Genomic DNA, 14,438 nt, shown 5'->3' on the forward strand with positions numbered 1-14,438 from the left:
AGCCCAGCCTTTTTACACCCCCAAATCTGTCCCTCAGCCCCTCCCAAACTGACACCTCCCAGACCCCCAGCCCAGCCTTTTTACACCCCCAAATCTGTCCCTCAGCCCCTCCCAAACTGACACCTCCCAGACCCCCAGCCCAGCCCTTTCACCCCCAAATCTGTCCCTCAGAGCTGCCCAGCCCTGACCCCCAGCCCTTCCCAAATTACCACCATCAACCCTAATTCCCAACCCTAATCCCCATCTCCAGGGATGTTCCCAGGAGGCCTCAAGGCCACCAGGGCTAGGCCAATGCCACAGGATGGTCCCCAGGAGCTCTTCCTTCCTCCCGAGGAAAATCCGGGAATTCCAGAGGCCCAGGAAGGCACCGCGGGGTCTCCTCAGTGCCCACCCCCCTCCTGCACCCCAAACCCCTCCCTGGAGCTGGCACCAGGCCCACCCCACCGAGCCAGCCCCGGGAGCATCCCCGGAGCGCCTGCAAAGACAATTCCTAATTAATTTAAATTGTCCTGCCAAGAACTGATGGTTTCCTGCTCGAGAAACGGTGGTGGCTCGGCGGTTTTCCCGGCAGAGGCATTCCCTGTTTTCCGCCGGGAGCCAGCCGGGAGGGCGGTCCTGGGGCAGCTCTTCCCTCCTGTCCGCAATCCCCGGCGGCCCTGGGGCAGCTCTTCCCTCCTGTCCGCAATCCCCGGCGGCCCTGGGGCAGCTCTTCCCTCCTGTCCGCAATCCCCGGCTCCCTCTGGGCGGCCCTGGGGCAGCTCTTCCCTCCCGTCCGCAATCCCCGGCTCCCTCTGGAGCGCAGAAATCAACCCCGGACAGCTCCAGGCACGGGTGGGTTCCTGTCCCAGTGGCCACCCCCCAGCCCCGGGTGCTCCCCCAGCACCCAGAGGAGCCCCCAGCACCCTGAGGAGCCCCCAGAGCCAGAGGAGCCCCCAGAGGAGCCCCCAGACCCAGCGGAGCCCCCAGAGGAGCCCCCAGACCCAGCGGAGCCCCCAGACCCAGAGGAGCCCCCAGAGGAGCCCCCAGACCCAGCGGAGCCCCCAGACCCAGAGGAGCCGCTGCCATCGTGGGAAAAGCCGTCATGGGCAACTGTGTCCCCGTGGTGAGTGACCCCCCAATTCCTGTCCCTGCCCGGGGGTGTCACAGCCCCACGGAGGGGAGGGAGGGGGGACCTGGGTGTGAGGAGGAATCTGAGGGTCCCCAGTGCTGATCACAGGGGTCCCCGGTGCTGGGCAGGACCACGGGAATTCCCGGTGCTGAGCGGGGTTTAGGGGATCCCTGGTGCTGAGCGGGGTTTAGGAGATCCCTGGTGCTGAGCGGGGTTTAGGGGATCCCTGGTGCTGAGCGGGGTTTAGGGGATCCCTGGTGCTGAGCGGGGTTTAGGGGATCCCTGGTGCTGAGCGGGGTTTAGGGGATCCCTGGTGCTGAGTGGGGTCATGGGAGAGTCCCCAGCGCTGAGCGGAGCTGTGAGGGTCCAAGTGCTGAGCAGGACCCTGGGGGTCCCCAATGCTGAGCAGGATCCCGGGGGTCCCCAGTTCCGAGCAGGATCCCGGGGGTCCCCGGTGCCGAGCAGGATCCCGGGGGTCCCCGGTGCCGAGCAGGATCCCGGGGGTCCCCGGTGCTGGGCAGGATCCCGGGGGTCCCCGGTGCCGAGCAGGATCCCGGGGGTCCCCGGTGCTGAGCAGGATCCCGGGGGGTCCCCAGTTCTGAGCAGGATCCCGGGGGGTCCCCGGTTCTGGGCAGGATCCCGGGGGTCCCCGGTGCTGAGCAGGATCCCGGGGGTCCCCAGTTCTGAGCAGGATCCCGGGGGTCCCTGGTGCCGAGCAGGATCCCGGGGGTCCCCGGTGCTGAGCAGGATCCCGGGGGGTCCCCGGTGCTGAGCAGGACCGTGGCTCGCAGCAGCTGCTGCGGGCAAGTTCTCCCTCACAGGAGGCTCTGTGGGGTCTGCAGCCACCATCCAGGGTCTGCAGCCTCCCTGGGGGTCTGCAGCCTCCCCCAGGGCTCCTCCGTGTCCCTCCTGTGAGAACACGGCCCCATCCCGGCCCCATCCCGGCCCCATCCCGGCCCCATCCCGGCCCCATCCCGGCCCCATCCCGGCCCCATCCCGGCCCCGTCCCGGCCCCATCCCGGCCCCATCCCGGCCCCATCCCGGCCCCATCCCGGCTGTCTCCCTGCCCAGCCCGGATCCCCGCACCGTGGGGCAGCCGGGACCAGGGGGCTGCTGTGGCACCTCCCTGACGCCCACCCCCCTCACCCGCAGACCCCCGGCATCCCGGAGAGCCCGGACTCCCTGCACCTGGAGGAAATCATGAACAACTTCTCCTCCTTCTACGACGATTACGGCAACGAAAGCCTCCTGGACTACGACGCCGCGCCCTGCCACAACCGCTTCTGTCCCCTCTTCCAGCGCGTGGCTCCCCCTTTCCTGGCCGCCACCTCCGCGGTGGCCGCGGTGGCCACCGGGTCCCTTCTGGTGGCCCTGGCGCGGCGTCCCCAGGCGTGGCGGTGGCCGCGGAGCCGGGCTCTGCTGGCACAGCTGGCGGTGGCCACGGCGCTGTTCGCAGCGCTGCTGCCGGCGCTGGCCGCGGCCGCCGCCCGGGGCTGGCACCTGGGGACGGCTCTTTGTCGCCTCACGCACCTCCTGTGGCACTGGAGCGTGTTCGCCCAGGCGCTGCTGGTGGCCAGCGGCTCCTGCGGCACGGCCTGGGCTCGCTGGGAGCCGCGGAGCCGCCGCCGGGCCGCGGGGCTGTGGGCGGCGGCGCTGCTGCTCGCCACGCCGGCCGCTCTGCTCAGCGGAGCGGCCGCGGGGAGCGGCTGTGTCCGGCGGAACGTGGCCGTCCTGGCCCCGCTGTACCTGCTCCACCTGGCCCTGTGCCTGCTGCTGCTGCTGCTGCTGCCCGCGGGGCTGCTGCTGGCCGCGCTGGCCGTGCCGAGCCTCCGGGCGAGCTGGGCGGCCGGAGCCGGCCTCACCTGCCTCTTCCCGGGGCTCTGGGCTCCGTACGCGGCGGGGCTGGCCGGGGAGTTCCTGCTGCAGGCCGGGCTGCTGGAGCCCACCTGCGGCTCCTTCGAGCACTTCGACCTGGCGCTGGGGCTGAGCGAGGGGCTGGGGGTGCTGCACTGCGGCCTCGGACCCCTGGCGCTGCTGCTGGCCTGGGGCTGCGGCCGCGCTGAGGGCGCTGCTGGGGGCTGCTGAGACCCGGGGGATGCTGAAACCCGGGGGCCGCGGAGCTCCGGGGGCTGCTGAGCTCTGGGGGCTGCTGAGACCCGGGGGATGCCGAGGGCTGGGGGCTGCTGAGCTCTGGGGGCTGCCGAGGGCTGCGGAGACCCGGGGACTGCGGAGACCCGGGGGCTGCTGAGACCTGGGGGCTGCTGAGCTCTGGGGGCTGCTGAGCTCTGGGGGCTGCGCTGCAGAGCCAAACCAACCCACGGCACCAGACTGGGACCCCCGGCACTGAGCCCCGGCCTCCTGGCATCTGAGCTGGCTCCCTGGAACTGGCCCCTGGCCTCTGGGCAACCCCTGGGCACCAACCTTGCCCCACAGCATTGAGCTTTGGCTCCCCAGCACTGAAGTCTGGACCCCGGCAGCAGCCTCAGATGCCCCAGCACCAGTCCCTGTGCCCTCACCACTGACCCCTGGCCTGTCCCGCACTGGCATGGGTCACCCAGCACACACTGGTCACCCCCAGAACTGACCCCTGGCCACCTGGCACTGACCCTTGGGCACTGCCCCCTGCCCCACAGGCCCCCCCCATCCTCTGTCCCACACCCAACACCCCCCCAGGACCCCCCGTTCTATGCTCGCCCTCCACCCTCTGTCCCCTCCTTGGGGTCCCAGCCCCCTCTTTGGGGCCAGACCCCCCCCAAATGCCCAACACAGAAAGCCCTGGGGGTGCCTCAGGCTGCCCGGGGGGGGTCACCCCAGGCTTCTGGGGGATCCCCAAATCTCAACCCCGGCCCCCCCGAGTCCAGGGGGAAATTTCGGAAGTGATGGGATTTTTTCCATCCGTCCTGACGAGCCAAGAGAATCCAGTGGGAATTACACACAATAAACAGAACGGCCAGAAGCGCTCGTCCAGCCCAGTTAATGGACTGGACGGGACTGGGAGATGATGGGGGGGCCCAGCGGGAAGGGAAATGGAGGGCGTGTGCTCCTCGTGCCTCCAAATTGGCAGGAAAAGTTCCTCAGGAAGCTGTGCAGCCTGGCAGGGGCCAGCGGGGTCACTTGTACCCAGAGCCCACGAGGGACGGGTGTGTGCGGTCACGGGGTGTGACACGGGTGGGGGTCCCTGTGGGACCTGGGGGCTCATCCCCGCTGAACTGCGGGACTGAGCGCTGGGGAACGAACCCACATCGTCCCCAGAACCGGGGATCCATCAAACCCCTGCAGGGACTCGACACCCCCAGCCCGGATTCCGGCCCCTCAGCCCGGCACCAATCATCTGAGGCAGGCAAAACCTTCCCCCTTCCCACCTGCCTGTGCCCCTGGGACCCCCAGACCACGTCAGGACACTCGGCCACCATCTCTGTCCCCTCAGGCAGGACAGGGACAGCAGAGCCCCAGAGCTGTGGGTCAGGGCAGGGGGACCAGGGACACCTTTCCCTGCACCCCTCGGATGATCCCAAATCAAACCAGGTCCCTCCCACGGGGGCTTGCCCAGAGCAGGGACCCCCAGGGAAGGAATGTTGGGGGTGTCCCCACCCCATCACCCGGGTGGGCACAGGGCTGGGGTGTCCCTGTCCCCCGGGTGGGGGGACATGGCTGGGGTGTCCCTGTCCCCCGGGTGGGGGGACATGGCTGGGGTGTCCCTGTCCCCAGGATGGGGCACAGGGCTGGGGTGTCCCTGTCCCCCGGGTGGGGGGACATGGCTGGGGTGTCCCTGTCCCCTGGCAGGGGGGACATGGCTGGGGTGTCCCTGTCCCCCAGGGTGGGAGGACATGGCTGGGGTGTCCCTGTCCCCCAGGGTGGGAGGACATGGCTGGGGTGTCCCTGTCCCCAGGGTGGGGGGACATGGCTGGGGTGTCCCTGTCCCCCGGGTGGGGGGACATGGCTGGGGTGTCCCTGTCCCCAGGATGGGGCACAGGGCTGGGGTGTCCCTGTCCCCCGGGTGGGGGGACATGGCTGGGGTGTCCCTGTGCCCAGAATGGGGCACAGGGCTGGGGTGTCCCTGTCCCCTGGCAGGGGGGACATGGCTGGGGTGTCCCTGTCCCCCAGGGTGGGGGGACATGGCAGGGGAGTCCCTGTCCCCAGAATGGGGCACAGGGCTGGGGTGTCCCTGTCCCCGGGGTGGGGGGACACGCCCAGGGCCCAGCTCCAAGAGGAGCCCCGTGCAGGCGGGTGACCCAAGATCTTGTGATGGCGTGAAATCACCCCTCCTAGCCATGAAATCACCCACCCTGGGCATGAAATCGCCCCTCCCGGGCACGCCAGGCTGCTGGGGATGGGATCGGGGGACACATCCCCCCCCTGGCAGACCCCTCCCAGCCTCGGGTACATAAACCCGGCTGCAGCGCCGCTCCCGCCCGGCTCCAGCACCGACCATGGGCCACCTGCAGCTCTGGCTGCCCGTCCTGGCCGGGCTCGCGGGGATCGTGGCCCAGGAAGGTGCGGGGGACACCGGGCTGGGGGGACAGGAGCCAGCACGGGGCAGGGCAGGTCCAGGGGGGACGCGGCAGCAGCTCTGGGATCACTCTCGGTCAGCGGGGCCGGAGGACGCCGGAGCAGGGAGTCACCCCGGGGGGGACAGCGGAAGGCTGGGGGACACTCAGAGAGAGCTGTGGGACACCCCAGCATCCCACCGCGTCCCCTCTGTTGTCCCCAGACCTGTACCGAAAGGTGTTCGTGTTCCGGAAGGATCCCAGCGACGCCTACGTGGTGCTGCGAGCTCGGCTGGAGCAGCCCCTGCACAACTTCACCGTGTGCCTGCGCTCCTACACCGACCTCAGCCGGCCCCACAGCCTCTTCTCCTACGCCACCAAAGCCCAGGACAACGAGATCCTGCTCTTCAAGCCCAAACCCGAGGAGTACCGCTTCTACGTGGGGGGAAAGTTCGTCACCTTCCGCGTCCCCGAGGGTGGCAGGGACTGGGAGCACGTTTGTGCCAGCTGGGAATCCTCCACCGGCATCGCCGAGTTCTGGCTCAACGGGAAGCCCTGGCCGAGGAAGGGGCTGCAGAGGGGCTACACCGTGGGGGCCACGGCCGCAATCCTGCTGGGGCAGGAGCAGGACAGCTTCGGGGGCGGCTTCGACCTCTACAACTCCTTCTCGGGGGAGCTGACCGACGTCTACCTGTGGGACACGGGGCTGTCCCCGGACAAGATGCGCGCAGCTTTCCTGTCCCTGCGCCTGCCGCCCGCCCTGCTGGCCTGGAAGAGCCTCAGCTACGAGGTGAAGGGGGATGTGGTGGTGAAACCCCGGCTCCGGGAGGCGCTGGGGGCCTGAGGGCTGCGGGGTCTGGGGTGGGGGTGGCCTCGGTGCCCCCCCGTTCCCTCCTCACTGCCATCGCTCGCACCCATCTCCCATCACCCAGCACCCCTTCACCTCTACAGCCCCCCACTGCTGGGGACAGGGTCCCCCTGAGTGTCACCATCCCCCCTCCCACGCCCCCCGAGCTGCCCCCCGGCCGCCCCAGCACGGGCAGGACACGGATCCGGCGCTGCCCAGCCCCACGGGGAGGCAGGAATGGGAAAGCCCCTCCCTTGGCGACAGGGGAACTGTCCCCAAAGGCCGTCCCCGCGGTCACGCACCATCCCCGCGGTCACGCACCATCCCCGGGCTCATTGCCCAACAGCCCTGCGGCTTGGGGACGAAGGTCACTGTCACCACGAAAGTCACCGTCACCCTTGGGGGTCCCCTGAGCAGCTCCGGGTGGCTCCGAGGTCCCCCCTTCCCGCGGTGGTGACAGTGGCCGGGTTCGGCGGTGCCATGGGGCGGTTCTGGCTCTGCCTCCTCATCCTCGCTGCGCCCTTCGGCCCCGCAGGTAGTGGCGAGGGGACACCGGGAGCCACCCGAGGGACGTGGGGCAAGGGGGGCACAGAGGGGGGCGCGGGGACATGCGGGGGGTTTGTGGGGACAGTGGGGCACCCCGAGTGCTCCAAACGGGGGCGGGCTGGGGGGACCCCACAGCGACCGTGCAGTGAAAGGGGCACCCCGAGCTCTGCAAGGGGGGCACGGGGGGACACAAAGGGGTGCAGGGGGACCCACAGGAGGGGACACGATGGCAGCACAGCGAGAGCCCAAAGGGGCACCCCAAGGACCGAAATGGGGGGACAGCAGGGACAGCAGGGACACGGGGTCCCACAGACAGGGAGACCCCCGGCCCCGGCTGAGCTCTGGGTGCTGCAGAAACAAAGAGGGCCCGGATCTGGACACAGCCGGCGGCACCCACCGTGAACCACCGGCTGATGCTGATCTGCGAGGTCACCGGAGATCCCGGGTAAGGCGCCCCTCCCTCCCTCCCAGCCATGCCAGGTGTGCCAGGTGTGCTCCCCCCGAGTGACCCCGGCCCGGTGCAGCCCCCAGGAGTTCCTGTGGGAGATGGAAGAAAGCCCAGTTCCGCTGCAGAAAGGCCCCCACAGCATCCTGGTCCTCCCCTCCTTCAACAACACCCACCTGGGCACCTACACCTGCACAGCCAGCAGCCCCCAGGGCACGGCCGTGGCCACCTACACCCTGTGGATAAATGGTAGGGATGGCACCGAGGGGACAGCTGGGGGACAGGGGCTCCCCACGGCTTGTCCTCAGCACCCCACGTCACCCCGGGCCACAGCCAGTGCTGGTGGCACCTGCCCCGGGGGTTGATGCTGGAGGTCACCTCCGGCAATGGCAGGAGCAGCCACCTCTGTGTCGCCTCTCCCAGACCTGCAGCAAAAGGTGTTCGTGTTCCCCCAAGAGTCCCCAACCGCCCACGTGCAGGTGACGGCGAAGCTGGAGCAGCCCCTGCACAACTTCACCGTGTGCCTGAGGTCCTTCACCGACCTCACACGGCCCTACAGCCTCTTCTCCTACGCCACCGAAAAACAGAGCAACGAGATCCTGCTCTTCAAGCCCAAAGCTGGCCAGTACGAGCTCGCCGTGGGGAACAAGCTCTTGTTCTTCACGGTGCCCGTCAGCCTCGCCGAGAGCGAGCACGTTTGTGTCAGCTGGGAATCCTCCACCGGCATCGTGGGATTCTGGTTCAACGGGAAGCCCTGGCCGAGGAAGGGGCTGCAGAAGGGCTACACGGTGGGAGTGCCAGCGTCCATCCTGCTGGGGCAGGACCAGGACAGCTTTGGGGGGGGCTTCGAAGCCAAGCAGTCCTTTGTGGGGGAGATTTCATCCGTGTACATGTGGGACACGGGGATCTCCAACTCAGAGGTGTTGGGGGCCATGCACAACAAACCCACCCAAACCCCCATCTTCGGCTGGAGGAACTTCCCCTACAAGATCGTGGGTGACGTGTACCTGAAGCCCTGAGGCTGCGGGGGGTGTCCCCGATCCCTGCAGTGTAACCCCCTCCCCCAAAGCCATCCAACATCACATAAATGGAGAAATGGGTTTTTAGGGTGCTGGTGATCTTTGGGGGCAGGGGAGTGGGCTCACTGCAGGCCTCAGGTGATGGATCCAGCTCAGAAGGTCCCCAGGGTGAGGGGGGACGGGGGGAAGGGCTCCCAGCTCTGGCCTGGGGACATGGGGCTGAGCTGGGACAAGGTAGTCCTGGGGGGTATGTGCACCCTTGGTAGCCCCCAGACAAGGTAGGACTGGGCTTGGAGCAGAAGCCAGGGGGCCAGGACTGTTGGGGGGCAGCTCTGGGAGAGCCTGGTGTCCCCAAGCTTGGGGAGGTTCACTCCCATGTCCTGGAGCCCCTAGGGGTCAGCTCCATAACCCTGGGGGCTTCAGCTCCGTCCTGCAATCCATGTCCCCATGGAGGGGTCAGTCCCACATCCCTGGGGTCCTGCAGCCCCCTGTCCCGGGGGTTCAGCCCCACATCCCTGGGGTCCTGCAGCCCCCTGTCCCGGGGGTTCAGCCCCACATCCCTGGGGTCCTGCAGCCCCCTGTCCCTGGGGTTCAGCCCCACATCCCTGGGGTCCTGCAGCCCCCTGTCCCTGGGGTTCAGCCCCACAGCCCCGGGGGGCTCAGCCCCCTGTCCCTGGGGTTCAGCCCCACAGCCCCCGGGGGCTCAGCCCCTGTCCCGGGGGTTCAGCCCCGTGTTCCACTGCCCCTGTCCCGGGGGTTCAGCCCCGGGGGGTTCAGCCCCGGGGGGTTCAGCTCGCTATCCCGGGGGTTCAGCCCGTGTTCCACTGCCCCTGTCCCGGGGGTTTCAGCCCCAGGAGCCTCAGTCCCTATCCCGGGGGCTCAGCCCGTGTCCCACAGCCCCGTGTCCCGGCGCGGCCCCGCAGCCGCGGGCGGCCCGTCCCCCCTGTCCTCCCCTTGTCCTCCCCTTGTCCTTCCCTTGTCCCCCCCTTGTCCTCCCCTTGTCCCCCGACACCCGCCCGGCCCCCCCGTGTCCCCATTCTCCCCGTGTCACCCCCGGTCCCGCCTCCGTCGCTCGCTGAGGCCTCTCCGGGCCCGCTCCGCCCCGGCCCCGCTCCGGCCCCGCTCCGCCCCAGCTCCGGCCCCTTCTCGCTCCGCCCTGTGGAGCCTCCCCGGTACGGCGGGGCCGGGGGGACACCGGGGCCCCACGGGGAGCGGCGGGGCCGGGGCGGAGGGAACGGAGCGGGGCCGGGGCCCGGCGGGGCTCGGGCCCGGAGCTGCGGCCTGTGGGGACGGGGGCCCGAGCTGGGCGGCCACACGGGCCCGGGGGTTAACGGGGGTCCCGGGGGTTAACGGGGGTCCCGGGGGGTGAACGGGGGTCCCGGGGGTTAACGGGGGTCCCGGGGGGTGAACGGGGGTCCCGGGGGGTGAACGGGGGTCCCGGGGGATGATGAGGTGGGGGATTTGGGTTGGGGGACCCGGTTACACTCTCCTAGGGAGGTGAGTCTGGGGGGGCCTGGGGGTCCTGACATGAGGGGGGGTCTCAGTTGATGGGTCTGAATTTGGGGTCTGGGGGCTTTATTTGGGAGTCCCAGGAATCCTGGCAGGGAGCTCAGGGGAGTTTGGGCTACCCTGGCCACGTTCTTCAGGGTGAGGTTTTGGGGGTCATGGGGGGTCTGAGTTGGGGAGTCTCAGGGTCTTGACCTGGGGGTCCTGGGGATCTGGCCAGGTTCTCCAGGGGGTTGGTTTTGGGGGGCCAGGGGTCCTGATGAGCAGAGTGTGAGCTGGGGGTCTGGGGGCTTTATTTGGGGGTCCCAAGGGTCCTGGCCAGGGGGTTTTGCGGTGGTACTGGGGCTCCTGGAGGAGTGCCGGGTTCTGCAGAGGGATGGTGTTGGAAGGTCTGGGGGTCTGAGCTGGGGGTCCCTGTAATCGTCTCTCTGGGGTCTGGCCTGACTTGGGGGGTCTGAGCTGGGGGTCCCAGGGGCCAGAATGGGGGCTTGGCCATGTTCTCCAGGGGCTGGTGTTGGGGAACCTGAATTGGGGGTCTCTGGGGACTTGATTTGGGGGTCTGGCTATGTTCTCCTGGAGGTGATATATTGGGGGTCCTGGAGGTCCTGACCTGGGGCCTCTAACGTGGGGGTCCTGGCCAGGAGATCCCAGGGAATTTGAACTGTGAGTCCCAGGGGTCCTGAGCCATGTTCTCTGGGGGTGGCACTGGGAGGCACGGGGGCTTGACCCGGGGGTCCTGGGGATCTGAAATGGGGGCTCCAGGGGGGCTGGCCAGGGCATCCCAAGGGGTCTTTCCTGTGTGTCCTGGCGATCCTGAGATGGGGGGGGATCCAGGGCACTGTGACTTGGGGCTCCTGTGGGTCCTGACCCGGGGGATCCGAGGGGATCCACGGCTCTGGTCCAGGCGGGGTCCCCAGAGCAGCAGTGTCCCTTGTCCCCACAGGCCATGGGGGCATCCGAGCCCCCCAACTTCTCGTGGGTGGTGGAGGGCCGGCTGGCGGGGCTGGCGATGCCGCGGGAGCCGGGGCACTACCGCTACCTGCGGGATCACGGCGTGCGGCACCTCGTGTCCCTGACCGAGCACGCCCCCCCGCACCACGGCTGCTGCCCCCAAATCCAGCTCCACCGGCTCCGGGTGCCCGACTTCACCCCCCCGAGCCCCGAGCAGATCCAGAGCTTCCTGCAGATCGTGGAGGAGGCCAATGGCCGCGGGGAGGTAATGCCGGGGATACCCGGGGGGGAATTGGGGGATACCTGGGGGACAACGGGGGGAGACTGGGGTGGTGACACTGGGGGGGAATCCAGGGGGATACCTGGGGGAAGAGACACCAGGGAAGGGAACACGTCTGGGGGAACACCTTGAGGATACCTGGGGGGAGATGGCAGAGGGGAGACACCTTGAGGGTGGGGGACACCTTGAGGGTGGGGGACACCTTGGTGGGGGGAGACCTCAGCAGGGTGACACCTTGAGGGAACAATATCTCAGGGGGGTGGAGATACGTGGGGAGGGACACCTTGAGGAGGGACATTTGGAGGGATGGCACCTTGGTGGTTGGGGATGCTTTGGAGGGGGGAGATGACATCCTGGGGGAATGGCGCCTTAATGAGGGAGATACCTTGGAGGAGGGACACAACTCCCTGGAGGGGACACCTGTGGCAGGCTTGTGCCACCTGGTGGGTGTGACATCTCAGGGGCTGCTCCCTGGGGGTTGACACTTGGAGAGGGGACACCAGGGAGAGGTTCCATGAAGGCAGTGCCAAAGCTGGCATCGCCGGTCACCCAGGGAGTGCCACGGGGAGCACGGGGGGTTCCAGCAGTGCCACCCACCCTCCGTGTCCCTGTGTCCAGGCTGTGGCAGTTCACTGCATGCTGGGCCACGGCCGGACGGGCACCCTGCTGGCCTGTTACCTGTGCAAGGAGCAGCACCTGGCCGGCGGCGACGCCATCCGCGAGATCCGGCGCCTGCGGCCCGGCTCCATCGAGACTGCGGAGCAGGAGCGGGCCGTAATCCGCTTCTGCCAGTGCCTGCGGTAGGTGCCACCCTCCCCAGGGTCCCCTGTCACCGTGGGGGTCCCCTCCCCTAACTCACCAGTGGCCCCTCCACAGCACTGGGGAGGAGACCTGAGCACATGGATGGGATCCATGGAATTGGGCATCCTGAAGAGTCGGGTGTTCCCAGCCTTGTCTGTCCCCTCCTGCATTAAAGGACTGGCCTGTGGCTCCTCTCCAGGTCTGGTTTTGGGGTCCTGGTTCTGGCGTCCCTTGGGGTGATGGCTCTGGGGTCCTGGGTTTGGGGTTCCTCAGGGTTCTGGATCCTGGCTTTGAGCTCCCTCAGGGCCCTGGTTTTGGGGTCATTCAGGTTCTGGGGTTGTTTGGGATCCTGGCTCTGGATTCTGGGGTACCTTGAGTTCCCAGCTCTTGGCTCCTGGCTCTGGATCCTGGCTTTGGGGTCCCAGCTCTGCGTCCTGGCTCAGGGGTCCCTCAGGGTCGTGGTTCCAGGATCACACATCTGGGGTCTCTCAGGGTTGTAGTTCTGGGATCCCTTGGTGTCCCAGTTCTGGGGTGTCTCAGGGTCCTGGCTCTGGGGTGCCTCAGGGTGCTGTTTCTGGAGTCCCATGGGATCCCAGCTCTGGGGTGATTCTGGCTCTGGGGTCCTTCAGGGACTGAGAGCAGCCTCATTTCAGCCCCACAGAGCACCCCAGAGCTGTCACCCAGATGCCAGCGCCCTGATGCCACGTGGAGGGTGACAACTGTGTCAGTGCCCGGGGGCCGACCCGGGATGTTGATGCTTAAAGTGTAGCTTAGCCGGAATTGAGGCATCTCCATCCAAAAATCCAATCCTGGAAATCTCTTCTCAGCTGCTCCTAACCTTGGTGGCATTTAAATCCTGGTTGGAAGCAGTGTCACCATCCCCATTTCCGGGCGGGTGGCACATGGCTGGGAGCGCCCCTGGGCACAACGGGGGCCAGCGTCTCAACCAGCAGCTCCAGGGTCCCCAAAAGTTCCTTTGGGATGCCACAGTGTCACCATCCCCCCTGGGGGATAAGGCACCAGGGTGGTGGCACCGGGGTGGTGACACCGGGGTGGTGACACTGGGCACCGCTGACAATCCAGCTGTGCCCTGCCCAGAGGTGACCAGAATTGGGAAAGGGACTCACCACAGGGTGTGGGGTCACTGCAAAACTCTGGAGCTGCACATGGTGCACGCTGTGCCTCGTGGTGGTGTTTTGGGGACACCCGTGTCCCCCAGGTGATGGCACAGGGGGGCCGTGGGTGAGGAGCGTGCTTGGGGTGCAGCCAGTTTGGGGTGCCCAGTCCTGCGTGGGGGCTGGCATGGGGACAATGGGGACGTGGTGGGGACACTGTGGGGACACTGTGGCCACGGTGGGGACACTGTGGCCGTGGTGGCAGTGCCGGACAGCGGCGTCCAGCCTAAGCTCACGGGAGCACATGGGCCGGAGCGGCTGAAAGCTGCTTATGGCAGAATTATTGCCCTTAACTCCGCTGACTCCGTGCTGTCCTCAGAGTCCCCCGGGCTCAGGGGGCCAGGCTGGGCCGGGGGGGGCTCTGTGGACCCCCCACCCCCTCCAACGTGGGGCTGGGCTGGGGGTGCATCGCCCCAGCACCGCTGCCAGGGCTCCCATGTGGCCGGGCCGGTGTCACTGGTGTGGGGTTTGCTCAGCCCTTGATCCCGGTTCTGTGCTGGGAACAGCACCAGGATGTCCCCCCGTCCCCTGTGTCCCCTCCTGTCCCCCCAGCCTGGCGAGCGGCCCAGCTCCGGCTCAGCTCGCGGGATGGGGACACGGCACCGGTGGCTGTCCCTGTGTGGGGACACATTTAGGATGGGATTAGAGAGCGGGAGCTGGGATGGGGAAGGGCGAGCGCTAAGTGCTGGCACAGAGGGCCTGGGACACGCAGAGGGGACAGAGGGGACATGGGGCTGGGCTTGCTTGTCACAGCCCCCAGTGCCACCCACCCGTCCCTGTGTCCCGTGGAGGAATCACACACCCGAACTACAGCAACCCCATCCACGTGTCCTGTCCATGTCCCACCCGTGTGTCCTGTCCATGTCCCACTCGTGTGTCCCATCCATGTCCCACCCATGTGTCCCATCCATGTCCCACCCGTGTGTCCTGTCCATGTCCCACTCGTGTGTCCCATCCATGTCCCACCCGTGTGTCCCATCCATGTCCCACCTGCGTGTTCTGTCCATGTCCCACCTGCGTGTTCTGTCCATGTCCCACTCATGTGTCCTGTCCATGTCCCACCCGTGTGTCCTGTCCATGTCCCACTCGTGTGTCCCATCCATGTCCCACCCATGTGTCCTGTCCATGTCCCACCCGTGTGTCCCACCCTTGTGTCATGCCTGTGTCCTATTCATGACCCCCTCATCCGTCCCAGTCCCACCCCTGTGTCTCACCCTTGTGTCCCCGCCTCAGCTTCCCTCAGTCCCACCAGTGTGTCCCCATATCCCACCCA

The 14,438-nt window shown here is 67.8% G+C and overlaps 4 protein-coding genes across 7 annotated transcripts; all 4 read left to right on the forward strand.

Moving 5' to 3' along the window:
* Positions 1 to 994: 994 nt before the first annotated feature.
* Positions 995 to 4,817, forward strand: ACKR1 (atypical chemokine receptor 1 (Duffy blood group)). Its single transcript, XM_086866385.1, has 2 exons — positions 995 to 1,102; positions 2,261 to 4,817. The coding sequence occupies exons 1-2, from the start codon at positions 1,082 to 1,084 to the stop codon at positions 3,191 to 3,193; spliced, it is 954 nt and encodes a 317-aa protein (XP_086722511.1). The 5' UTR covers positions 995 to 1,081; the 3' UTR covers positions 3,194 to 4,817.
* Positions 4,818 to 5,297: 480 nt separating this feature from the next.
* Positions 5,298 to 6,452, forward strand: LOC111939433 (serum amyloid P-component-like). Its single transcript, XM_023941633.2, has 2 exons — positions 5,298 to 5,602; positions 5,820 to 6,452. The coding sequence occupies exons 1-2, from the start codon at positions 5,539 to 5,541 to the stop codon at positions 6,437 to 6,439; spliced, it is 684 nt and encodes a 227-aa protein (XP_023797401.1). The 5' UTR covers positions 5,298 to 5,538; the 3' UTR covers positions 6,440 to 6,452.
* Positions 6,453 to 6,679: 227 nt separating this feature from the next.
* LOC111943149 (mucosal pentraxin-like) lies at positions 6,680 to 8,533 on the forward strand. Its single transcript, XM_086866346.1, has 4 exons — positions 6,680 to 6,977; positions 7,343 to 7,433; positions 7,513 to 7,682; positions 7,857 to 8,533. Exons 1-4 carry the CDS (start codon positions 6,680 to 6,682, stop codon positions 8,450 to 8,452), a joined length of 1,155 nt encoding a protein of 384 aa, XP_086722472.1. The 3' UTR covers positions 8,453 to 8,533.
* Positions 8,534 to 9,318: 785 nt separating this feature from the next.
* On the forward strand, positions 9,319 to 12,177 carry DUSP23 (dual specificity phosphatase 23). 4 transcript variants are annotated; one of them, XM_086866381.1, is made up of 4 exons: positions 9,319 to 9,624; positions 10,902 to 11,174; positions 11,808 to 11,989; positions 12,066 to 12,177. In XM_086866381.1, the coding sequence occupies exons 2-4, from the start codon at positions 10,905 to 10,907 to the stop codon at positions 12,082 to 12,084; spliced, it is 471 nt and encodes a 156-aa protein (XP_086722507.1). In that variant the 5' UTR covers positions 9,319 to 9,624; positions 10,902 to 10,904; the 3' UTR covers positions 12,085 to 12,177. The 4 variants fall into 4 exon arrangements, with proteins under 4 accessions (XP_086722507.1, XP_086722510.1, XP_086722509.1 ...); XM_086866383.1 differs by lacking the exon at positions 9,319 to 9,624 and adding an exon at positions 9,716 to 9,778; XM_086866382.1 differs by lacking the exon at positions 9,319 to 9,624 and adding an exon at positions 9,744 to 10,621.
* Positions 12,178 to 14,438: the final 2,261 nt, after the last annotated feature.

Source organism: Cyanistes caeruleus, chromosome 30 (assembly GCF_971803275.1).
Source record: "Cyanistes caeruleus chromosome 30, bCyaCae1.hap1.1, whole genome shotgun sequence".
In the NCBI taxonomy this organism is placed as follows: domain Eukaryota; kingdom Metazoa; phylum Chordata; class Aves; order Passeriformes; family Paridae; genus Cyanistes; species Cyanistes caeruleus.